The sequence below is a fragment of the Panthera pardus genome, unplaced genomic scaffold (assembly GCF_024362965.1).
Source record: "Panthera pardus isolate Hobbes unplaced genomic scaffold, ASM2436296v1 HiC_scaffold_3, whole genome shotgun sequence".
Lineage (NCBI taxonomy): Eukaryota > Metazoa > Chordata > Mammalia > Carnivora > Felidae > Panthera > Panthera pardus.
Genome location: NW_026526876.1, coordinates 3,915,245 through 3,940,537, shown reverse-complemented (window position 1 = coordinate 3,940,537; position 25,293 = coordinate 3,915,245). Strand labels below are relative to the sequence as shown.

At 51.4% G+C, this 25,293-nt stretch overlaps 1 protein-coding gene across 3 annotated transcripts in view; it reads right to left on the bottom strand.

Annotated features, from left to right (window-relative positions):
• Nucleotides 1–8,917: 8,917 nt before the first annotated feature.
• Nucleotides 8,918–25,293, bottom strand: part of CDRT4 (CMT1A duplicated region transcript 4) — a 33,726-nt gene continuing 17,350 nt past the window's right edge. For 2 of the 3 annotated variants that reach the window (XM_019413389.2, XM_053892873.1), the window contains 2 exons: nucleotides 10,937–11,014; nucleotides 8,918–9,449 (listed from right to left, as the gene is read on the bottom strand). In XM_019413389.2, coding sequence (XP_019268934.2) covers nucleotides 8,992–9,449; nucleotides 10,937–11,014 — 536 coding nt within the window. In that variant the 3' untranslated portion in view covers nucleotides 8,918–8,991. Of the gene's footprint in view, nucleotides 9,450–10,936; nucleotides 11,015–23,842; nucleotides 23,925–25,293 lie in introns of all 3 variants that reach the window. The other variant, XM_019413390.2, reaches the window with a different exon arrangement.

The following is a 25,293-nucleotide window of genomic DNA, read 5'->3' as shown; positions in this document are numbered from 1 at the left end:
AGGTCGTGGCCCTGTGGGGGCTTACCAGCAGTGATGATGTTAGCTCTGGTTCTACAGGGCGGAATTCCATGACCGTTTTCTGGGCACACGCGTCCCCATGTGGGCGGTTGCCCCATGCCCTCACTGGAGGAGCCGTGAGCCACCAAATCAGAGATGACCCAGGGCAGGTACTGTGAATCAGGCGGGGCTCGTGGATGCCTGGGTGGAGAGGCCACGCTGTCTGGTGAGGACAACTGAGGCCTGGGAGTTAGATGCAATTTCTGTGCTCGCGTGAGCACATCATCCCTCTCGGGATGCTTGAAGCATGAAGTAACGTGTGTGAACACGCTTGAGAATTCATGGGTTTCCTACAAACGTAAGGTGTTACCACACTGAGCCAAATCTGAGGGCAGGTTGGAGAGAAAGGAAATCCAGAGCCCCAAGACTTTGCAGAAATCAAACCAGCAAATCGAATCGGGAAGGATTGATTACGGTGGGAAGTCACCCAGCTGTTGAGAAAAGTGAGTTAGATCTCTACCTGTCAACTTCAAAGACGTCCATGAGGCAACATCTCACTGTTACGCGAGAAAAGCCAAGGAAATGTATTTTGTGGGGTGCCTGGCTGAGTCAGTCGGTAGTGCGGACAACTCGTGATCTCAGGGTTGGAAGTTCAAGCCCCACATTAGGTGTAGAGATTACTTAAAAACAAAACCTTCCATTAAGAGAGGTATTTTGTAAGATCCCGTCTTTATAAAAACAATGATTTTTTTTTTTAAAGGAAACATTAATTCAGCCATTTCTACCCATAAGGCCAGGGTTGTCGTGTCACACGCTACTCAGGGAGTTTCATTCTCATTAGAGTCTATGTGAAACTGCATCCCTACACCCATCATTGTGAAGTGGTGCAGTTCTCAGCCTGCGCAACTGTACAAGGATCCCTGAATAAGACGCTGTGCAGGGACTTAGACGTCATAAAAAGAAGGGCGAAGTGGCCACCAACCCTGCCTTGCTTCATCATTATCCTCTTTTGCGATCACTTGAGCACCAGGATCTCTGGTCATCCTGTTTGAGCATTCGGGAGGGCAGAATTCTCCCACCAACAGACACATAGATGTCTCAAGAGCCTACGGGAAAAGCAGCTTCAATCTGGGGCTCCCATACGTGAGAGCCGACCCACCTCAATTTCCTCAGGAGCAGCCCCTCAAAAGTGGCCAGGACATTCAAGGATGTGGTCAAGAGAAGACAAGGGGAAAGAACGCTCAGGAAAGACTTGGCGATCCATGGCAGCCCTAGTCAGAAGAGGGAAAAATTGGGATCAACCTGTTTCTCCATCAGGAACGGATGAAGGAAATCTGGCACCTCAAAGCGATCCCAAAGGATGGGGGCAACTTACGTACCTCAACAGGGATGGTTGTCGAGTGAAAAAAGCAAGTTGCAGAATATGTAGAGCGATCCCATTAAAAAATAACCGTGTGTATTATGATATGCATATATTTTGTATATCCACATACTAAATAAAACTGTATCTGCATCGAAGAAAGAGTCTGCAAGGAGATATGCCAGCTGTAAATAGTGGTTGCTTGGTGGAGTGGACAGAGAGAGAGAGAGAGAATGAGCAGGGGAGAGGTAGAGAGAGCAAGGAGGGAGACTCCCAAGCAGGCTCCCCGTGGTCAGTGCACAGAACCCGATGTGGGGCTCGAACTCACGAAACCGTGAGATCATGACCTGAGCCAAAATCAAGAGTCGGACACTTAACCGACTGAGCCACGCAGGTGTCCCTCAAAGCGTTTTTTTAAAATAGATCTTTCTGGGAGCGCCTGGGTGGCTCAGTCGGTTAAGCGTCCGACTTCGGCTCAGGGCATGATCTCACAGTTCGTGAGTTCGAGCCCCGCATCGGGCTCTGCGCTGACAGCTCGGAGCCCGGAGCCTGCTTCAAATTCTATGTCTCCCTCTCTCTCCGCTCCTCCCCAGCTCATGCTCTGTGTCTCTCTCCTTCAAAAATAAATAAAAACATTTAAAAAAATAAAATAAAATAAAAATAAAGTAGATCTTTCTGAAGTGGACTGTGGGTTGTATTAATGCATTAAATAACAAGACGTAGCAGCAAGTCTCATGCCTACCATCATTTCAAAAAAGCAGTGAGCATACACAGTACCTCAAGGTGTCCACAACCATCCTGTGCTCTGAAAATGTCCGTGATTCCTGCCGGTGACAAAGTCACAGTTATCGCGAACACGTCACTGTTCTGTTGAATATTGTGATTGTCTTTTCCAGGCCAGGAAAACTAAACCCTATCTCCTGAATGAGGCAGTTGGCATTCTTGGTGGCAATTTTGTTTGCGATGAAGAACAGAGGGCTGGGGCGCCTGGGTGGCTCAGTCAGTCAAGCGTCCAACTCTTTTTATTTTTTTTTTAATGTTTTTATTTATTTTCAAGACAGAGAGAGACAGAGCATGAGCAGGGGAGGGGGAGGGGCAGAGAGAGGGGGAGACACAGAATCGGAAGCGGGCTCCAGGCTCTGAGCTGTCAGCACAGAGCCCGACGCGGGGCTTGAACTCACGGAGTGTGAGATCATGACCTGAGCTGAAGTCGGATGCTCAACTGACTGAGCCACCCAGGCGCCCCAAGCGTCCAACTCTTGATTTCGGCTCAGGTCATGATCTCACCGTTGTAAGATCGAGCCCCGCATCAGGCTCCATATTCGGTGTGGAGCCTGCTTGGGATTCTCTCTCTTCTCTCTCTGCCCCTCTCTGACTCTGTCTCAAAAAGGAGGAGGAAGAGGAGGAGGAGGGGGAGAGGAAGAAGAAAAGAACAGAAGGCAGCTATTGACTGCAGAAAGTAAGGTGTAGGTGGTTCCAGTATCTCCAGGAATAAGGTCGAATTGGGTCTGGATTCTGACTCAATGGAGAGGCACTGAGATCCATGCTGGAGGTCGAGGGGGCCCTCACCAGGGAACAGAAATCGGATCGAGGCTTGTAGGCCTCCCAAAGTAGACGCTCCTCGTAGCAATTATTACTTATTTGGTTGTGCTTCTGGGATCCTGAGTCTTCAGAGAAGTTACAGGCTGGGCCTCAGGAGGCTTCAGGGGTCCCCAAAGGCTCGGCTGGGGAGAAGCAAGACAGCAGGGACCCAGGACCTTGAAGCAGTGCTTCTGGGGGGAGACGGATGGCCAGGGTGACAGGTGGCCATGAGGAAGTTCTTGTGGAATATGCAAGCATTCCTCCGGGCTGCCCTCAGAGTACCTGGGAACCTCCCACTGTCCTCGGGTTGGAGGCTCAGACTCTCGGTGTCTGAACGTGAAAGGGAGGTGCCTCTCCTGAAGTTTACAAGGTCAAGGTCATCTTGGGCACTCACACCTCCGGGAGTCCGAACCACTGCAAACAAGCCTCATCTGACTTTGAAATGACAACAAACTATTAGATAGATAACGAGGTCAAAAGGAAGGGAAGAAAGAGGGAGGAAGAGGTGGAGAGGGGGAGGCGCTCCGCGGGTGCGACAGATGCAGGAAGGAGATAGAGGAAGGCCAATGTCGAGCAGGGGGACCCATGAGACCGCACACGGCTTTCTCCCCGGCTCCAAATGCACCCTTTGCCCCAACTCCACAAAGGGGCCTACAAACGCCTGGAAACGCTGGTGGGAAGCAGGGCCGTCTGTCAGGGACAAGAAGCAGAAAGGCAGAATTCATCTTTTTGCTCTGGAGACCTGGGGAAGTTGCATTCGGGCTCAGCGGGCCGGGGGCCAACGCCGGAGGCCTGCCCGAGGTCTGGTGGGGACAGCAAGGGGGCCCCGAGGTCTCCTTTGAAGCTGCCCAGCCCAGGCCTCCAGGACAGAAAGGCGGGCAGGCAGGGAGTGTCGTAGAACGAGCAGTGTGCAAGTGAGACACTGCCCCGTGCTGTTGTAAGGGGTCGCGAGGGAGACGCCCTAACCCAAAGCACGCCCGAGCTAGAGGACGGCTCCATGGTGCGACAAAAACAAACACAAAAGTCGGGGCCAAGCGTAAACTAAAGGCAGATCTGCAAAGTTCGAGAAACTCACCAGGCCACTAAAAAAATTTCAGCTTGGCCCCAAATTTGCCATGACCTCACTTTTTTTTTTTTTTTTTTTTTTTTATGAGCAGCTGTCCTGATATTAATCCTGCCTCTTGCCGTAATCCCTTTTCCATGACACCGGAGAGAACACATCGGGAGCCTCAGTGTGAACCATGCTATCGGCACTAGAAAGAACTTTATCTTTTTACATAATTTTTTTTAAATTTTTTTAATGTTTTATTTATTTTTGAGACAGAGAGAGACAGAGCATGAACGGGGGAGGGGCAGAGAGAGAGGGAGACACAGAATCTGAAGCAGGCTCCAGGCTCCGAGCCGTCAGCCCAGAGCCCGACGCGGGGCTCGAACTCACGGGCCGCGAGATCGTGACCCGAGCCGAAGTCGGACGCTTCACCGACTGAGCCACCCAGGCGCCCCTCTTTTTACATAATTTTTAAAGTTTATTTATTTATTTTGCAAGAGAAAGAGCATGCTCACGAGCCGGGAGGGGCAGAGAGGGAGGGAGAGAGAGAATCCCAAGCAGGCTCTAGGAAGGAAGTGAGTTGATGTGAGACGTGCTGGGCTCCCCCAGCCGGAAGCTCTTCCTAGAGGGGCCTGGGGGGGGGCGGTGGGGGAGGGGGGGAATAGCAATTTTTATTTCCCCTGGGATACAGAGCCCGGAAGGAGAGATAGGGGTCTCGACCCCAAGTCCTACAATATCTTTTTCCTGCCACTGTTTACTCTGCCCTGTGCCGTATGCAAATCGGGTCATGGTCAGGATCAAGGCACAGAGCATGGGGTAGCATGGGTTCCACCTACAATTGAGGTGTTCCTGCATGCCGCCTATCAACAAAGCCCCAGAGAAAACTCACATACACGCTCCGTCCAGGAACAGGCCTGGCCCAGGAACAGGCCTGGCCCAGGTTTGGGACACTGCCGTGTGACCTCGGTAGCTGGCTGAGGCTCGGGGTCCCCGGTAAGAGGTTGGGATGGGGGAGGAGTGGTGAAGGAGGCAGAGAAAGGGTTTCCTGATTACTGGATGAACATAAACCCAGGCCTGAGCTTCAGTCGGGCTCTGACCGCATCGGATCACAGCAGATCCCCTGTCCCCGTGCACTCCCCGCCTCCGACCTCTCGTTCGGTCCTCTCTTATCTGGCCCCGATGAAGCGCGGCCTCTGAAAATGCGCGGTCACTCGAGAAGGGTGGGGATACCAAAGAGCTTCTAGGAACGAATGACTCAGCCAAGGCTGAAGAGAGCCACACGGTCTAGATGCAAACATTTGCACACACACACACACACCTCACCAAAAGCACTTTGGGGATCTTTTCACCGCCTCTGTCGCCGGTGGGGCGAAGTCACAGGCCCGGGACGCCCGCTTGAGGTTTTCTCTCGCACCTTCAGTCCCTGATGGGGATTCCTGTGCCGGATTCCCTGCTCCGGGGAACTTGTCGGCTTCCTCCGAGGACCCTTAGCAAAGCCCAGGGGTCAAAAGCCCTACCTCAGGGTACCCGTTTTGTTCTCCCTGTCCTAGCAGAATGGCCAAGGGGACCACCGTGAAAGTCGTTGTCTCCCGCATAAGGACCTCGGGTCGAGAAAAGAAAACGGTTCGTGCTGTGTTAGTCCCATGCACTGTTACTAAGGTCCCTAATTCTTGAGATCCATAATTCCAGGCCTCCTATCCCAGGCAGACAGCTCCCAAACTACCCCCAAACATGTGGCTTGCATGTACCTGCATAGCGGGTTTCCGCAGTCACCTCCTTCAGGGCATCTCATCTGGCAAGTAGCCTGATCTTCAAGACGTGCTCTGGGGCCCCGGCTGAGACACTGCAGAACGTGGGACCTTTTGAGGCCCGTACGGACCCGCCAGAGTGAAAACGACCAGCAGCCCAGGTTAAACCGTTGAAACAGCAACGTTAGAACTTGCGAATGGATACATACCATCGCCGTGTGCAGGAGCCCAAGATTTTTGTTCAAAAACAGCTCCCCGGTATGTGTCAGAACGAGGCCTTGGTGACAGAGCAACCCGGAAGGGCCAACAAAATACACAGTCGGGTGTTTCCTAAACCTACTACAGCAGGGAGACCGAGAGAAGCCGCTCCCCTGCCAGACGGAACATTCCAGATGCTGAGGAGATAAACTGGAAGAGGCTGTGGTCTGGGAAACGTCAGAGAGAGCTAGTTCCCTCCGGGCGACGGAAGTTCAACACGCTTGGAGGAACTGGAGATGGCCCAGACCTCTCCAGCTTGAACAGGCTGATGAGGTTACACTAGGAAGAATCCCCATTTCTTTCCATGCCCCCCGCCCCCAACACCAGAAGGGCTTCACGCCTGCTCTGTCTCTAAGTTTTTACGCACAAAGCTTTCCCACCAAGCAATCCGCCGACCCCGGCCAGACCCAGGACCCTGCGTGCTAGTGTGCTGTGAAATCCAGAAGCTCTCCTCCCCCTTTTCGTGCATATTCTGGGGCTTTCTCGGGTTTTAGCAAAAGAGCCTTTTAACGGTGCGACTCATGGGCCTCCACCTCCATCGCGCGCAGGGAGGTCTGGACCAAATTGCAAATCTAAACAACAGACTCCACAGATCATTCAGGATCCCCTTCCCCCTCCCCCAGTGACCAAGGCTTCACTGCTGGGTCCAGCTGGTCTCGTCCGAACACGGCTTCTTCCCCGAAGCCACCTCAGTCCCACACGTGGTCCTAGCCGGTCAAACCCCCACGGTGGCTGGGCCCGTGAACCCCGGCTTGGGCCCGAACACAGACCGCCCGCTTCAAAAAAGAATTAGACCTGTTCTTTCTTACAATTGCCTCGGGCTGGGGGGTTGGGGCAGCGTGTCTGGGCTGTAGTCACAGACACAAGCAATTTTCATGACGACCTAAGGCGTCAATGTCCTTCCGCTCGTGTTTGTGTTGTTACAACGGGCTGAGAATTACCTTAACCTAAACGATGTTATCTGTCTAAAAAAGAAAGACAACCATTTTAATTTAGAGAGCATACAGACACGTTTGTAAAAAGTATTTAAGACCTAGAGAGCTTTGTCTCAAACCGTAACCGCTCTGCCCTCAAAGGGATTGGAAGAAATAATCCCAAATCTCCATCAACTCTCACGCTCCATGTTAGACATTTGGTGGGACTAGCTTCGCCCACGAGAACCCGAGAGACATGCCTGGTGCTCCCAGGATGGGTAAATACGCTCCCAAAGACACTCCAGATATGTTCTGGCTATAAATTCCCGTCAAAGGATAGAAGAAATAGTAAGTCTCGTTGGAGAAATGTATCACCTGCCTCCACGTCTATAAATGACCCGTGGATACAAAATGCAGTCACTCAGCTGGAAACCACCTGTATTTGTGCAAGAGTTGGTTCTGGCCAAGGTCGGATACCCCAGGAATCGGCCCGGAGCTCCTCATTTGTGCAGCTTTCCCAACACCACTCACAGCAGCCAGAGGTGAGTGCCGACGTTTCTGCACGATTCGTGTATGCAGAGAGTGGCCACGTGGATGGCAAATCCAACTTCTTCGAATGGCCCTCATAGCGACTTGCACATCACATCCTCTATGCCTCTGCTGAGGGAAGCGAGGTGGGTGTTCATTGCTTCACAGATGTGACTATAGAGGTCAAAGAAGAGACGAGCGATCAGGGGAGCCATGCTCAACAGACAAACCCCAAAGGTAAGATCAGCTAGGTCTCCCTCTCTTGACAAGATCCCCCTTGAATCTAAAGACAAGGCCTGACTGCCTCGAGACTCAGTTTAACATCAGTTGCCCTGGGGCCTCTTGGGAACTGCTCAAAGCACGGGGGGGTGGGGGGGGGACCAATTTTAAGTGTGGTCTGACAAATGACAGCTGAAGGTCCGGCCAGGAATTTCTCCCCTGCCAGCTCGGCTCCACAAGGCAAGCCTTGGAGAAATACGGGAGAGAAAACTCTTCCATGGTTCAACAGGGGACACTCACGTCCCCACGGCCACTTTGTAAACCCTCCGAGGAAAACAATCCCAATGCCAAGTTCGGGGGCCAGGTGCAGCAAGGTGGAATCACTCAGAACCCCGCCATGTTACTTTTGAAGCTAACATTCTCTTGGCCTCAAGTCTGTCCTTTTATACTTTGCTGGGAGAGGCTGGGGTTGGGATTCTGCAGACCGCACGCCTGCTCTCTTCTCTGATAGGCTCTGCCCATCGGGGGGACTGGGGAGAGGGGGCACGAAGCTGGAAAAGGAGGGAGAAGCTCTCTCCAGGTCTTCTTCCCGTTTACCTCTATTGGCTTCCTGTCCCTGTTTCCACTCGCAGTGCTTGTTTTTCACTCAGGCAGGGTCAATCCCTTCCAGAAGCATCGGACTCCGGCGTTTTGGTTTTCTCAGCAACCACGGAGCCCGCCTCAGCCAGAGACCTTCTCCTCCTCAGATTCAGAGGTACCGGCCCCGCAGGAACTTTTCTCCGAGCTCAGAGACCCCGAGAACCTGCTGAGGAGCACCCCTGTCCCCCACATCTCAGAAATCTGAGATCCAGCCCGCATACCCCTTCTCCAAGTGCCTAACTTTAACAAGTCCGATATCTTCCCTCGTGCAGCCTTGTGAAAACTGCTTCCTACAGGTGCTACCGCCCCTAATACCTGTGTGGCCTCCCCCCTGCCTTTTCCAGCCACCTGGTTAGTAATTCTCTACATTACATTATCGCTGGCATCACAACCGGGGTGATTTCAGTCTCCTGCCTAGACCAGGACTGATTCACCCTCAGTTAGGTTCTAAGCATCTATGGCAGGAACTAGAACATGGCACTTCCCATCCCTACCAGATGGTGACGCTGGAGAGGGTTCCCCCACCCCCCACCCCCCACCCACGGCCCACATTCTGATCTGGTTTGTCTCCGGCCAACCTCTGCACAAGCAGGGGCAAGTTCACATTCAGAGGACGTAGCAAAACTGGTGACAAATGGAGCTTCGTTGCTGCACCGTCTTGGGAAGGGAGGGGGGGTGGGTGGTTGCAGGGATTCCCTGCTAAATATTCGAATGTGTCTCCTTGTTGGCTAGAAGTGAGCTGTATGGAAAGATCCTCATCATAGGTTTTCGAGAGAAGATGATCTTGTTATAGTTTGCAGTGGGGTTTTCTCTGGACTCCGTATGAAAGCGTATCAGTTCGGGCATGACGGCGGGCCCCAGGCTCGTCACCGAACACGTGCTCCATACCGATAACATGGTCTCTGACCTCCTGTCCTTGGACAGCGTGTCTCCGGAGGACTTAGATGACTTTCTCCTTTTCAGCTGCGCGATGCCGGAAGGTTGGCTCTGCCTTGAGGCCCGCTGGCTTTCCTCAAGTGCTTGCATAGAACCCAGGTCCCTGGCTTTGCTCTTCTCAATGAGTTTTTCCACCATCGGGGACGTGTAGGTGACATAGGCTGGCCACGGGCTGTGCTTTTCAAGCAGACTCAGGGGAAGCCCGATGTTCTCTGTGAGTTCTACCAGCAAAGAGAAACACGGGTGATTTAGAGGCACTCGGGTACCACAGACCAGTTCTTCAACGAATCGGAGGGTCTTGGAACCACGTTTTGAACGTTTCCCCCATCATGCCTAACGGCCTTTACACCCCTTGTATTCAGCGGGGATAAGAGCGAATCCAAAGATGGGAGACAGAGTGACATTCCAGAGTGTCTACCAGCTGAAGAACAGCGTGGTGGTAAAAGGCGGGGACCTTGGGAGGCTGGCAGGCTCAGCCTCAGACCTTCGCAGAACGTCAAATTGTGCGCCCTCTGACCGTCTAATGTTTTTTTCACCGATAAAATTGGTTACCGGAAGGCAATTGTAAGGATTAGCTAACGATACGTTTGAAGGGCTTGGAACAGGTTCGCGCGATAGCTCAGCCCTGAGACACACGGGCTCTGCAATTAGACCGGTTGAGTCCAAACTCCTTCTCTACCTGCGAGATCACCGCGAACCTCGAGCAAGCCCGGTAGCCCTTCTAAACCGTAGCTGCCTCCTGGGTCAAATCGTGGGCAGAGCAAGATTTGATCTCATAGAGCCTTCTTGCGGGTTACAAGAAATAGGTTATGTAAAGCTTTTACTGAAGCGGATTAGCTTGCACAACTGGCAAATGGGGGGCGTTGAACTCAAATCTAAGGGGATCAAAAATCCTCAAGCTTTTCGCTGGCCAGAGGTTCTGAGCACTTGGGGTTAGGGAGGCTTTACTAGAAAGTCTGTTCATTAGTGTACCAAACAGCCCGTTCCTTTGGGGGTTGGGGAAGGCAAGGAAGTTAAAAGGTTGGTCTCGCCGTGTCCAACCTAAATTCAGTGAAAAAAAAAACAAAAAAACAAAAATCAAACACTAGCCATGGGGATAACCAGAGAAAATGCAGATTCGACAGTTATTCCCAGGCTGCCTGGCGGACGTTTCCTGAGCTGGAGCTCGTTTAGGAGCAGCTCTGTCAATAAAGAACGGATTGTGGAAGGTTTCATTCCCCTGCAAGAACTGTGTATTATTCGGCCCAAGGAAGGCAAGACATGCAACATCACCTTTCGCCAAAAACAAAACAAAACAAAACAAAACACGCACACCCAAGCTTCCAAGTATAGACTCGATGGCTCATTTCTGTGCCCTCAAAGCAAACGCAAAATGCAAAGGTCTCGGGCCACCTGGCTGGCTCAGTCAGTAGAGCAGGCTACCCTTGGGCTCGAGGTCATGAGTTTGCGCTCCGTGTGGGGGTACGGAGATTGCTTCAAAATAAAATATTTTTATTAAAGAATGCAACGAGCTTGCGGGCCGAGGCGTTTGCTTGTCTCTGGCAGAGGCGAAGGTCATGATGAACCACAGTCCTCCGCGGCTATACTCTTCTACGAGTATAACAGGAGCCGCCACCCGGAGCCCCACCCCTTTGCCTTCCCTCCCCAGGTCTGGAAGCTTCGACCAGCCCTGCAGCAGGAGCTCCCGTTGCTAAGCCCCAAGCCCTACCTTTGTGTCTCTTCGCCTTTCTTGCTTCAATCATCTCCATCATTAAAGAGTTCTTCTTCACATTCAAGGCCCAGATACCTTCGGGAAAACACACTTGTTAGCCAGGGTTACCACAGGGCGATCTTCAAGAAGAGGACAGGTCTCCCGTGGAGCGGGGGAGAGGGCAGGGGAGCTCAGCTCGGGAAGTCCCAGTAGACATCATCTTTGCTACCAGAGTCCCACTGTGCTGTTACTGGGCCGAATTTCCACCTCCTGGCTACACTTCTCAGCCAGCACAGAGGAGAGGGAGGGGCAGACACGGGCTACAGCCCAGAGTCAAGACGCAAGTGCCCCAAGTACAGGCTGAAATAGAGAAGTCTCAATGCTCTATGAGGCCACGCGTGTGGGTAGTTTGATGGGACCTGTGGTCTAGTGGTTCTCGAACTGGAGGACGGCTGCCTCTGTATGAAGGGCTGGTTGGGACACAAGTGTTGAGGGGCACCTGGGTGGCTCCGTCGGTGGAGCGTCCGACTTCGGCTCAGGCCACGATCTCACGATTCGTGAGTTCGAGCCCCGCGTCGGGCTCTGTGCTGACAGCTCGGAGCCCGGAGCCTGCTTCGGATTCCGTGTCTCCCCCTCCCTCTGCCCCTCCTCCGCTCACAGTCTGTCGCTCTCTCCAAAGTAAACGTTAACATTTTTTTTAAAAAGAAAAGAAAAGAACGCAGTGTTGAGCACTCCCCACCGGAGCTCCAGATTCGACAACCAGCGTCCTAAACCAGAGGCGGGGCGGGAGATGCGGACGGTTTGTAAGGTTTTATCGTTAACCACCTAGTGACAGGAAACAGGTCCGGGAGAGCTTGGTAGTTCCCTTCTAGTTAGTGCTAAGACTGGAAACACGCGCATCGGAGAATTTTTATCCAAGAATTCGTTATCTGGTACACTCAGGGCTGTGCATCTCTGGGGTCCTTGAACATCTGAACTTGAACGTCTGGAACGCCATGGAGCATTTCTGCTGTGGGAAAAGTCTCAGAGGCTTTTGAACAAGCTTTCAGGTGATGCTCGTGCCAGCGGTCAGGCGACCACACTATGGGAACCATCAGCCTAGAGCAGGGCTTCTCAAACCTCAGTGAAGGCTGACACTGCCGGGAGAGATTGTTAAAACACAGCGTCGGGGTGCGGGGGTGGGGGGCACCCTATGATTCTGGTTCAGTAGGTCTGCTTTGGGGACCCGAGAATTTGCATTTGCCAAGAAGATCCCAGGGGACAGTGTTGGTCTGAGGACCACACACTGAGTAGAGCTGCTTTAGATGGACTAATGGTTCTATATCTTTCTTTCAGCTGCAACATCTGTAGGGGCTGCCCTGCTGTGTGTGAAACGCTCCCCCGAGAGAAGCAAATCTCCAGGTTTTCCGCCCCCTTTATTCTCCTAGCCAAGGAACCATTGTGGTATGCAAGTAAATGCGTTATTGATGGGGGCAACCTTAAATCCCACTATAGTTCTAAAGTAAGTTATTCCCAATGTCAGCATTTTATTATTACACACCTAACAAAGGATCGCATTCTAGACATTTATTCATACTCTAAAAAAAAAAAAAAAAAAGCTACTTTCTGTCAAATCGGCTCAGATCCAGGCTTTACAGAGGCCCCACTGTTCTGTCTTAGTGGCGATCTTTCATGACAACACATTCTTTAAGTTTGTCTTACTTATTTTGAGAGAGAGGGAGAGGGCAGAGGAGGGGCAGAGAGAGAGAGGGAGGGAGAGGATCCCAAGCAGGTGCCCTGCGGTCAGTGCAGAGTTCGACTCAGGGCTCAGTCTCACAAACTGAGATCATGACCAAAATCAAGAGTCGGATGCTCAACCCACTGAGCCACCCAGATGCCCCCATTAATGTGTTTTAAAAGCCACGTCCTTTCAATAGTCACTATTGATGTTTAAAAATACTCTTACTACAAGAGCAATGTTTTCTCGATACGATTGTCAAAAATCTGCCCAATAGCCAATACCACATTTCACAGTACAGGGCATTCTTATGTTGTCCCATGTGTCGCTTTTGTTTAACATTGTTCTAGAAGTCGTAGCTGTTGGGGTGCCCGAGTGGCTCAGTCGGTGAAGCGTCCGACTTTGGCTCAGGTCATGATCTCGCGGTTCGGGAGTTCGAGCCCCGCGTCGGGCTCTGTGAGGACAGCCTGGAGCCTGCTTTGGATTTTGCGTCTCCCTCTCTCTCTCTGCCTCTCCCCGACTTGTGTTCTGTCTCTCAAAAATAAATTTTAAAAAATGTAATAAATAAAGAAAGAAAGAAAAGTGGTAGCTGTTAGCCTAACGCCTGAAAAAGAAATTAGAAGCATGCCTACCTGTAAGAAAAGACAGTTACCATCGTTTGTAGATGATACAACTTTTTAAAAACCAAGAGAATAAAGTATTTTTTATTACAGAAATTAAAAATCGCTTCCCTTCATATACAAAGCTCAAAATATGAAACTGTATTCCCATAGCAACAAGAAAAGTGAAAACTACCTAAGAATAAGTGACATTTAATCGTATATGCATCTGTACACATTTATTTATTTATTTATTGAGGGGGGTGGGGGGAGGGGAAGAGAGAGAGAGAGACAGAGAATCCCAAGCAGGGTCCATGCTGTCCGTGCAGAGCCCGACACAGCGCTCGATCTCACAACCATGAGATCATGACCTGAGCCGAAATCAAGAGTCGGACTCAAACGACTGAGCCACCCAGGCATCCCCATGACGACACATTGTTAGGAGAAGTCACAGTATCGTTTTTCTGAGGTCACAGAAGAAACAACTCGTTCACATAGACCTCTAACCTAAGGCTTTGTGTAATAATAAATGACAAAAAACAAGAGAGTTGGAGCAACTCATCTGTCCTTCTGAGACCCACCATGGATCTCAGAACTGTGGGTCACCCATCCCAAGTCCCCAGTAATGTAGAGGGTGTCGCCCCAGCGATCACCCGGCCCATGCCTGTTCCCCTCCAAGGAAAGAGATTTTTTGACTTATCCCCTTGTCTACAGAACTGTTAGAAATGTGTTTGTACCCCGCCCCATACGTACGCTAGGGTTAATCAATCGTGCCAGATTGAAACGTTTTGAGAAATGGGACACGTTTGGGAAACATTAGGGAGATGTCGTGAGTTCGCGATATCCGGGGACTTGCGGAGAATGCCTTCCATCCTCGGTTCTGTGTTTCTAGTGAAGAAACCCCCGAGGCCTCAAAGAAGCTCGGTTCTCAGGGAATCGCTCGTGTCGACACCAGCGTGCATTCGTTTCGCCCAACACCTTGCTCAAGCCCTCCCACCCTATGTCCCCGGACCCCAAGGGCAGCCCACCGTGGCTGACACACAGGTTCTCCAGAATGGTGGGTTTTTGTCATACTTGTTGATGCAAGAACCAGGACGCTACAAGGCCAAGGCAGGGAGTATTTGAGACGGCCTCAGAACTCATGGTGAGGACTTGTTTGTCTGAAAATAAAAGACACACATAGTTGACATTAAGTCTGAAGACAAGCTGTGGGCTTTTACAATCTCCTTCGACTCCGGCACAAAGGTTCCATTTTGTCTCCCTATAAACGAAATGCAAACCAGCAGGCTACAGACAGAAACAGCATTGATGGGAGGGGCAGGAGGCATAACATTGAAGTGCTTTTCTTGTTTCTCCTCTAGGCACAAAGGCCTGTGTTCAGTCCACTGGGTTTCCAAGCCCATCTCCTCCCACCCGAACCCAATCTCTTGTCCTACCATTTCCAGAATCTTGCCCGATATGCTGGCCTCGGCCAGCCTTGCCTGAAGGGCCTCCAGACACTTGCCTGAAATCAGACACAAATCTGTGACCTTGGTCACGTTCCTTGACATGGTCTTAGGACCTCCATTATCTCAACTTAGGAGATGAATGTGAATTCCTGTCCTATTTCTCTTACGGAGGTATGGATGTTATAATAAGCTGTCTGCAGCTTAAAGGGTTTCCAAGTCATCAGTCCGCCACCTTTGCTGCACGTCGGAATTACCGGGGATCTTTTACAAATTCATATGCCAGGAGGCACCTGGGTGGCTCAGTCGGTTGGGCGACCGACTTCAGCTCAGGTCACGATCTCGCCGTTTCCGAGTTCGAGCCCCGCGTCAGGCTCTCTCTGCTGACAGCTCAGAGCCTGGAGCCGGTTTCAGATTCTGTGCCTCCCTCTCTCTCTCTCTCTCTCTGCCCCTTCCCCGCTCAGGCTCTGTCTTTCTCTCTCAAAGAGAAATAAACATTTAAAAAAAAAAAAAGTCCTATGCCTGGCAGCATTGTGATTTAGTCGGAATGAGACGCAATACAACCATGAGAATTCGAAAGCTTGGTTCTAATGTACTGCAAGGTTTGGGAACCACCATTTTTAGAGACCAAGTCAAAAAAACACTGAAGATTTAGAGGGTATTAGCCACTTAGGAAACTTAGCCTTATTAGGAAACAGATCAGGGGCATCATTCAGCCCTTTCGTTGTTTTAAGACATATTTTCATTGATGCATTCATGAATAGATATGGATCCATATATATATAGTACCGAATGTCAGTGGCCTTTAAACATTTAAAAGGACCCTAGTACATTTCCATTACCACCTGCCAATACGAGAATTTACTTCGATCAAAGGACAGCCAGAGCCTTCAAGTACTGAGCTAAGAAAACCGTGGCTGCGGGTGGTAATCTCACGCAAAGCTAATCTCACCCTCTGTCTGCGGCCACAAGCCGCATCCTTATCTCAGGAAACCATCTTCCAAAGGGATTTTGTGGATTCCAGGCAGGACTGAGAGATACGCGCATTGATACCAGTCAACTCCGCTCAGACTTTCTAGCCCGCTAATGCTGTGGAGGCGAAGCCATTCGCACACTCCCGATGATCAAAACATTATCGTAATCCAGTGTTTCCTAAGCCGTGTCCCACAGAAAGCAAGAGTCTCTCAAGATGTTAACTGATGTTACTTACTTAAAAGAGGGGGGAAACGGGGCGCCTGGGTGGCTCAGTCGGTTGAGCGTCCGACCTCAGCTCCGGTCCTGATCTCACGGTCTGTGAGTTCAAGCCCCGCGTCAGGCTCTGCGCTGACAGCTCGGAGCCTGGAGCCCGCTTCGGATTCTGTGTCTCCCTCTCTCTCTGCCCCTCCCCTGCTCTCGCTCTGTCTTTCTCTTTCTCAGAAATAAACATTAAAATTTTTTTTTTCTTTTAAAAAGGGGACAGGGGAGGTCCGTGCCAAGGGTCACCCTGTAAACCCACATAGATTATTTAATCCAGGGGACACCATTCACGCGGTCTATGTTGTTATGCAATATAAATACAGCAAGCCTGCCCTCGGCCAGGGAAGTTTGGAAAATGAGCTGTTAAACAAATGCCTTTAGTACAGCACTTCTCAGAGCCTCTCAATATGTTGCCTCGCTCTGTCACCCTCCAAAAGGGGGAATTGTTAGGCAGTACCCCCTAACCTCATCTGACCAGGGAAGGATCCATCCATCCATTGGGTAGAGCATGTCCTGGAACTAGTTACCAGGAGAACATGGGTGTGGATTCCAAAGCAACGTCCTTCCCCAGCCTTCTTTTGGAACCCGGAGCACCATAGACGGTGATAACATAAGAGAATGGAAGGGTGAACTTGCTCAAGGGACAGCCGGGTCTTCAATGACTCACTTCCTCTGAAATCGGCCTCAGAGGCTTGGTCCCCCAAAAGCATCCATACGGAGAGGAACAGGCCAACGGGAGAGCCTTGCGCTCCGTTGGGAACTAGCCCTATTTTCCTTTGTTCAAACCCTTTCCTCTCTCCCCTGCTCCAGTCTGCAGGCGTCTTGTCTCCCCACACCCCAGAGTCTGGTCTGGCCCCAGAAGGAGAACAATTTCCCAAACGGGAAGCGGATGCAGAGTTTTGTTTCACCTCTGCGCGTTATCCCCCCCGACCTTGCCTATCCACCCCTGCCCTCTGTTTCCTTTTCTGCCTTCTGGCTACTCTTCATTTCTTTTGGCTGAAGAGGAAGCTGCCACTTAGGCTGTTAGCATCTTGGAAGGTTTACCTCTAAGATCAGCAGAAATGTTCCCGGTGCAGTGCGTGGCTGACGCACTGATGTCCGTCCCAAGTGGCCCTCCCGGGAGACACATAGAACACCCCCCCCCGACCTTACAGGCCAAGTGCATGCTCTGACCCCCTGTGTTCCAGGGAAATACAGTGCACACCCAACGAGCTTCCCAGGAGCCCTGCCTCATCATGACTCTCTCCACCTCTCTACCCTGCCTCCCTGTGGACGCTACGGAAACTCTTGCCATAGCCTCACCTCTCCCTGATGGGCTCCAGGGGGGCACCTACAACATACGGGTTTGATGTGTCTTTAGAAACACTGAGGCCGGGAGTGTGGGGAATCCCAGAACCGTTAAGCCAGAGGAGAGCGAGGGTGGGGAGAAGCAAGCTGGTCTCCCCATCTCCTTATGCAACGATATGCTGGCCACCTTCCCCCCCCCATCCCTGCCCCTCCCCAAACACACACACTCCGCTCTAAAGAGAGGGGAAATGAGCCTATTACTATACCCTATTAAGTTGCACACAGTGGATGGCATAGTTGTTAGCTATGTCCGACTTCGGCTCAGGTCGTGATCTCGCGGTCCGTGAGTTCGAGCCCCGCGTTGGGCTCTGTGCCGACGGCCCCGAGCCTGGCGCCTGCTTCGGATTCTCTCTCTCCCTCTCTTTCTCTGCCCCTCCCCTGCTCACACTCTCTCTCTCTCTCTCTCTCTCTCTCCTTCAAAAATAAACATTTTTTAAAAATTAAAAAAAAGAGGAAAAGAAAAGAAAAGAAAAGAGAAGAAATGCCCATCTTCTAACACAGACCTGGCATTCCTGATTCATCGTTTATGGTGGGTGGGAGGGGGGTACACTGCTTCTCGAAAACGCTTCTGTACGCTACCTATAGTCACGTGTGTGCCTTGAGAGACGCAGAGTGGCAACAAAGTTCAAGTACCTACGGCCGTAGACTATCCATTCATTCACTCACGCATGCCTTCAACATTGAGTTCCAAACACGAGACTTGTAATGCCTGTGAGTTAGTTCTGTGCTCACCCCAAACATCTGGCCGATTCTCCACATTCACCTCTTGCTTTGGGATCCACCCTTCTCAATGTCAAAGGCTCACAAGGCAGATTTGTTTTCTGCCAAGGCCAATAACGAATCAAACAAGAATAATCCACGTTGTCTTTATGTCAAGAAAAATAAAGCGGAGAAGTTCCCTGTACACAGGCCAACGCGAGGCACGGCAGCCGCTCTGCAGATGATTACTGAGCAGCTCCGTGTACCGAGTATTGTGCTGGGTACTGGAGACACAAAACAGAACGAGGCACAGCCTTGGTTCAAGGAACTCACGGCCCCTTGAAGTAGACAGAGCACAAGCTTCCTAACTCAGCCGGGTGGGGAGGGAGGTCAAGGAACAAGATTCAAGAAGAGAAGAGGTTTATGGTGAGTCTTGAAAGACAAGGGAAATCATGGGCATGGTTCAAATGCCAGCCTCCAGTGTTTTCAAATGTTGATTGATGTGATCAGGGCCCACATTCTTCTTCCAGTAGTCAAATCTTTTTTTTTTTTTTTTTTACATTTATTTGTTTTTGAGAGACAGCGTGAGCCGGGAAGGGGCCGATAGAGAGGGAGACACAGAATGAGAAGTAGGCTCCAGGCTCTGAGCCATCAGCACAGAGCCCGACGCGGGGCTCGAACCCACGAACCGTGAGAACACGTCCTCAGCCGGAGTCGGGTGCTTAACCGACTGAGCCACCCAGGCGCCCCCAGTATGCAAATCTTAAAGCCTGTTTCCAAACGGTACGTCTTCTGCATACGAACTACAGTGTTGAACTGGCTAAACGACCGCTTTACAAATTCACTACCGGAAGAAGCGTTGGGTGTTGGGCGTTGTGACGTCGTTCCGGTAAAACTACGGATTTGAATTTCATATTTACCCAGGGAATAGCCAACCATAAATATTAAAATTCCCTTTTAAGATGATGTCACATGAAGACCCATTAGGCACAAAGCACGTGGGATCCTATTGTCTGGAGATCAAGTTCCAAATTTCAAAACGAAACTTCCAGAACAAACCAAACAGGCAACATCAGAGGAGAGAGCTTTTCAACCTTTCCCTTCCGTGGACGCTTGGGGGACACTTGTAAATGGATAGGCTAGACAGGTGGGAGAGATGTGGAAAAACAGGCAGCGAGAAACAGTCTTATAACTTCACATTCAGGAAACCAGATAAGGAAGGCTCTCAGCATTTTGTGCTCGGAGACCCTCTCTCTGCCAGACCGCCGGCTCGTGAGCAGCGGGACTATGACAATGTGTGGCCCCACAATGTTCAATCAATCAGAAGAAGGAAGTCCCGCTTCCCCGGAACAATGGGGTCATTGTGAACCCAGCGAACTCATAGTGGAAACAGGCAGGGATTTCCCAGGACTGGCCTCAATCAATGGGCCAGGCCACCCCCTTTTAAAATGCTCAACGCACTAGGAATCCAGGCCGGCGTTTGTCTTGAAGAACGGGACTTGTATTTGAGGCGTGGCCTCAAAGCAAAGCACGAAGGTAGCTGCCTTCCGTGGGATTCAGTTATTCCGCCAGCCTATCGCCCGCGTGTCCTCAGGACACAGTTATCCCCGTTCCCACCAGAAGGTAAACAAATCCATCCATCCCGCACCCAACTCTTGGGTCACAGAGAACTCCCGACCACGATGAAAGCAAAGCTCTCAAACGTCTGGGGGGAGCTGTGGCCAGTGGGGTGAAGGAGGTTAATTCCGCCGCCGGGCCAAGACAGCTCTATCCGATTAGCAGGGTCCCAAATTCCTTCCCGCACCGTGGCCAGCCCCCTCCTGCGCTAGCAGATTGTGGGGAGGAACCAGAACAAAAATCATCAGCCTTCCTAGAAAAGCAATTCTAGGCATGAGTCATGTCGATGACGGCCGGTGGCATTTTGCTGTATTTATTCCCATGTGGTCTCGTAACAGAAATTGCGTATCCGCATTATAGAAAGTTTGGAAAGGGTTCTTTTTTGAACCTCATAATCCCATCACCATCACACAACATTTATCTTCGTGCTCTCCTTCCTGGCTTATGTGATTGTGGCCGCAAAATGTCCGTATCCTTCTGAACCCATCATTTTTGCCCAAACATCTGATTGTATTTTCTCATGTTCTTAGAGATTCCTCATAGTTATGTTAGAGGCCGCCTAACAACCCATCAGAATCTGGGGTGCCTGGGTGGCTCAGTCGGTTGAGCACCCAGCTTCAGCCCAGGTTTGTGGTCTCTCATGGCTTGTGGGTTCGAGACCCACATCGGGCCCTGCGCTGACCGCTCAGAGCCTGGAGCCAGCTTCAGAGTCCGCGTCCCCCTCTCTCTCTGCCCCGCCCCCTCTCTCATACTCACTCTCCCTCAAAAATAAATAAACATTTAAAAAATTGGGGCGCCTGGGTGGCGCAGTCGGTTAAGCGTCCGACTTCAGCCAGGTCACGATCTCGCGGTCCGGTCCGTGAGTTCGAGCCCCGCGTCAGGCTCTGGGCTGATGGCTCGGAGCCTGGAGCCTGCTTCCGATTCTGTGTCTCCCTCTCTCTCTGCCCCTCCCCCGTTCATGCTCTGTCTCTCTCTGTCCCAAAAATAAATAAAAAACGTTGAAAAAAAAAAAATCATGCCTGCATTTGGGGATTTTAAGATGTTTCCAATTTTAGCCACTATAAGTGATGACACTGTCCTTTAAAGCGGAGAACTAGGGGTGCCTGGGTGGCTCAGTCGGTTGAGGGCCCAGTTCTTGATTTAGGCTCAGGTCGTGATCTCACAATTTGAGGGGTCAAGCCCCGCATTGGGCTCTGCACTGACAGCAAGGAACCGGCTGGGGATTCTCCCTCTCCTTCTCTCCCTGCTCCTCCCCCACTCACAGGCATGTGTTTTCGCTCTCTCCCTCTCTCAAAATAAATAAACATTTTTTTAAATTAAAAAAGACTACGTATGCTAGCAAGGAGATAGCAGTGAGATCAATGACAAGTGCTCTAAACTTTCAAGGTCCGGGGCCTAGAGTTCAAGGTGTAGGACTCAAGTGAAAGCCTCTCAACGAATGTCACCCCACCTCCAAACGAGGAGGGACAAACTACTCCAGCCAATTGTCAGGACCCTGGGTGACAGCTGAAGGAACCAAAGAACCTCAAAAAGCCAACCGGTTTTCTAGAAAAGCACAACGGGCATGAGCCATTTAGTGAAGGGGTCACCGGTTCCAACTCCCCACTCCAGCCCCCGGCTGTAACGAGGCCATCCCGGGCATTATCACTCCCAGCAGAAACCGTACATGCTCTCGATAAGGTCCCTGAGCCATCAAGAAGCTGACAAATCGCGTGCCCTCAAAGTAGAAACTCAACTCCTCCTTCCCTCTCACACCCCAAATTCAGGCTCTGTTCTCCAAATACGTCCTGCTACCTCTATTCTCTTTCCCTCCAGCTCATCCTCCGTTCGGCGGCTGCAAGAGGCATCATTGATCAATACATCCATTCATCCATTCAACAAATATTTACTGAGTGCTTGTTCGAGCACTACGCCAGGCATGACATTCTAATCAGAGAAAAACCGAGAAGGTCCCGGTCTCGGGAAGGTCACGCTTCTGTTCAAAACGTATTTGCTACCTATTTCCTAGAGTCAAAATGCACCCCCCCCCCCACAATCTAGTCCCAGAAACGCCTTCCAATCTGGGCTCCTGTCACCATGACTGTCCCCCTGCGCACTCGAGCCCTGGGCGTGGGTCCTTCTCATGGGCATGTCCTGAGTCCTTCTCCTCACTTCCCACTTCTAATGGGCTGCATGTCCCCCAAAACCCAGAGCACAGCTCAACCATTCAGAGAAGCCTTTCCTAACTCCTCCCAAGGAGAGACCCTACCCTTCCCCTGTGCTCTTAAAAGAAGGAAAAAAATGACCCTATTACAAATGGCATCCACCACATTACGGGAAGAGAACTGCCAGGGAGCAAAAGGTGTGGGATTTATTTGGAGCCTTGAGGAAATGGATAAAATTGTGTTCAAAACCCGAAAAGCTGAGGATCAGAACCCGAAATTTGGAGAAGCCCCCACCCCTATACATCCCTGGGACTTCCTGCCAAGAATGCTTTGTCAAATCACCACCAAAGGATAGACCCTCTCTCCTCTCAATGGAGGGCTGTTTCTCCCCTCGTGACCCGCAGGTTTCTGGACCCGGAGGTGGGTGTTCATCCGCCTTAATCCCCACCGCCATTCTCAGACCATGTTCCTCCCTCTCCTTTGAAGCTCATCCTATCAGACCATACCCCCTTCCCACCTGGTTGCTGCCAGCCTCTGTCCTCAGCCACCGACAGCCTCAGTTTCTGGAACCCTGGTTTCCCTTTGTACCGTCACCCTTATCGTCAACAGTGGTTTCCGAACGTCTCATGAATGACACATACGTGCTGCCTTCCCTCCCACTTCCCTTTTGACTCTTGTCAACAAAACACCTCTCCCCTGCAGCCCAAGCTTCTCCCTCATTACCTTCCAAAAGTGGTCATGGGTAACAGGTGACCCCCCTCGTGTTCCTGAAACATCTTCCAACTTGGCTTCCAAACAGACTTAACGCCACTCAGACCCGTGGTGCCATCGCTCCTTTTCAGTCCCCACACAGATGATTTCTGGGCTCCCTTCTTTTTTTTTTTTTTAATCCCTGCATGTCCCCAAGATGGCTTCGCTGAGTTCTGTTGCCTCAAAGCTCATCTGTTTGCCAAATCTTGTGGCCAATCCCCAAAGACCAAACTTATATATCCAGCGGCCATCTTTGTCATCATTTGCATATCTTAATAAGACCTCAAACTTTTCAGGGTCCAAACAGAGCTCTCCACCTTACCCCCGGAAGTCTTCCTCTCTGGTCTTTTCCATCTCAGAGAAAGCCATCACCCTGCACCACACTGCCCAGTTCGAAAATCTCAACCAATCTCTGTGCTGACAGCGCGGGGCCTGCTTGGGATTCTCCCTCTCTCTCTCTGCCCTCCCCCTGCTTGCACCCCCTCTGTCTCTGTCAAAATAAATAAAAACCTTGGGGGAAAAAGATAAGAAGATTCATCGGGGAAAGCGGGGCATCGCCCTAATAAATACGACACACAGATAACGGCTCCTGGCGAGAGCTGGGTTCAGTTCCTGGCACCATCCCTCACTGTTTTTAAGTGCGGGCAAATCACTTCCCCTCTCTCTCTGAGCCTGAAGTCTTTCCCATCTGTAAAATGGGGATGACTCGCCTCCCTTGTAGGATTCTGACGAAGGTTAAATGAGACACTTCGCGTGAAGTGCCCAGAAAGAACAATGGGATCCCTTGCAGCTGTGACCTCCAGGATTCGGGCTTCTCGCAGAGGCTAAGTGAAACCTTATCTAGCAGGAAAAGTCCACGGGGCCTCAATGCACGGAATTCCAGCTCAGGCCCGAGTCTGCTTTCCCTGCCAACCTGCCTGTGTATCCCTTTCCGGCACAGCTTGTGTCCTGTCCCCGCTGCTTCCCGCCCCCCAGACACGGCCAGGTGTCGCCTACATCGGACGCCACACCTGGGGGATCTTCCATCCGTAGTTGCTGGATGTGAGACGTTTTCCTCCCTCACAATGATCACAAATTAAGATGCGCGCCCCTCCCCCCCACAGGTCCCTTTATCTCTCCTTCCACGGCTGCTCCGGGGACTCTTCCCTTGGCGGGTGGCCAGCCCTGCGCATGGGCTCACACACGCCTCACCAGTCAGGGTCGCGTATCCCCACTGCATGCTACCGAGCTGGTACCGCTCTCTCTCCCTTCCTAAATTGTGTTTCTTAAAGCTCCGAAGGAAGATCTTTGACTTCCAAACAACTCCTGGCCCTCACGTCGCCTACTTTGAGGACAGACCACGGTCAAGACCTAAGGCCACACCTGCTTACCTTGTTCTGATCTCTTCTGGTCCTCCCTTCTCCCATCTGGAAGCTCTTACAAGTCCCTGGTGCAGTTCATTTAACTAGGTTTCTGGAGGGGTTGGGGGGAAGGAATGAGAGAGGTCAACTTGTAAAACATAAGATAGTGTAACTAACATGGATAGTTTGGGGGGCGGGGAAGCAGACAAGTGAATATATAGAATACTGTTCCCTCCAGGTGAAAGAGAAAATAGCAATTGCCAACCTCCCAGAGGTCAAGGAGGAAGTGGGGGCGGTGGGGCGGGGCGGGGGGGGGGCCTCTTGAAATTGGGGAGAAAGATAGGGGCGCCTGGGTGGCTCGGTCGGTGAAGCATCTGACTTCAGGTCAGGTCATGATCTCACCGTTCGTGGGTTCGAGCCCCACATCGCAGCACAGAGCCTGGAGCCTGCTTCGGGTCCTGGGTCCCCCGCCCTCTCTGCCTTTCCCCCACTTGTGCGTGAGCACGCTCGCTCTCTCTCTCTCTCTCTCTCTCAAAAATAAATAAACCTAAAGAAAAAAGAAATCGGGGAGAAATATTTAGCTGCCAGCTTCAAACGAATCTTTCTAGGCACAAATAGACACAAGTAAATGCATAGTGAAACATCACAGCCATCCACATCGAAAATATGTGTGGGGAACATGCCAGGAAATTTTGAAGTTCTGACAAAGGGAGTTTTTGTGGAGTCAGAGGCCCAATGAAACAACGAGGCCTTGGCACGCGGGAGGGAGGCATCGAATGCTTTGAAACTCCGGGAACAGGGCCCTCATGGAGGGCATTGCGTGGACGTCCTCTGCCCGGCGAAGGCCTGGCCTTCGAGAGGCACCCTCGTGCAATCCCTGCAGGAAAACCAACTCCCTCCTGGCTGTTCTTGCTGTGTTCCTGTGATCTCATTGTGTGTTTCAACATCTCAAGAGGGCAGCTGATGAGAGAATCGGCCAAAGCTCTTAAAAAAGTCGAGGCTGCGTGTGGGACAATTGTTTGCAGCAGAGCATGGCGTGGAACGACGAACACGAGCTCAGGACAGGCCGGCTGCTCCTTGGCTGTGTGACCAGAAATAAGACAGGTTCACTTCCTGATCCCTGTGCGCCCATCTATAAAATTGAGGCAATAGCAAGAGCTTATCCTTGGATGGCCCCGAGGATGCTGGTCATGCGATAATTCCCACGAAGCATCGTGGGAAGATGCTTCCCAAGCACGTGGTAAGAACCCGCTGGTGGCGGGGGGGGGGGGGGGGGGGGGGGCGGATCGTTATCATCATCACGAATGCAGGACTGTGACAGCTCTCACAAATGCCAAAACAAGGTGGTCCGGCTTTCCGGCTGGAGACACGGGCCAAATGTGTCTCATCAAAAATGGGACAATAACTTGAAGATCGGGGAAGAGATTGGCGCAGTGAGAGGGCAGAGGTTGGGCTCAGGGGACCCCCTCGCCCCCAACGCA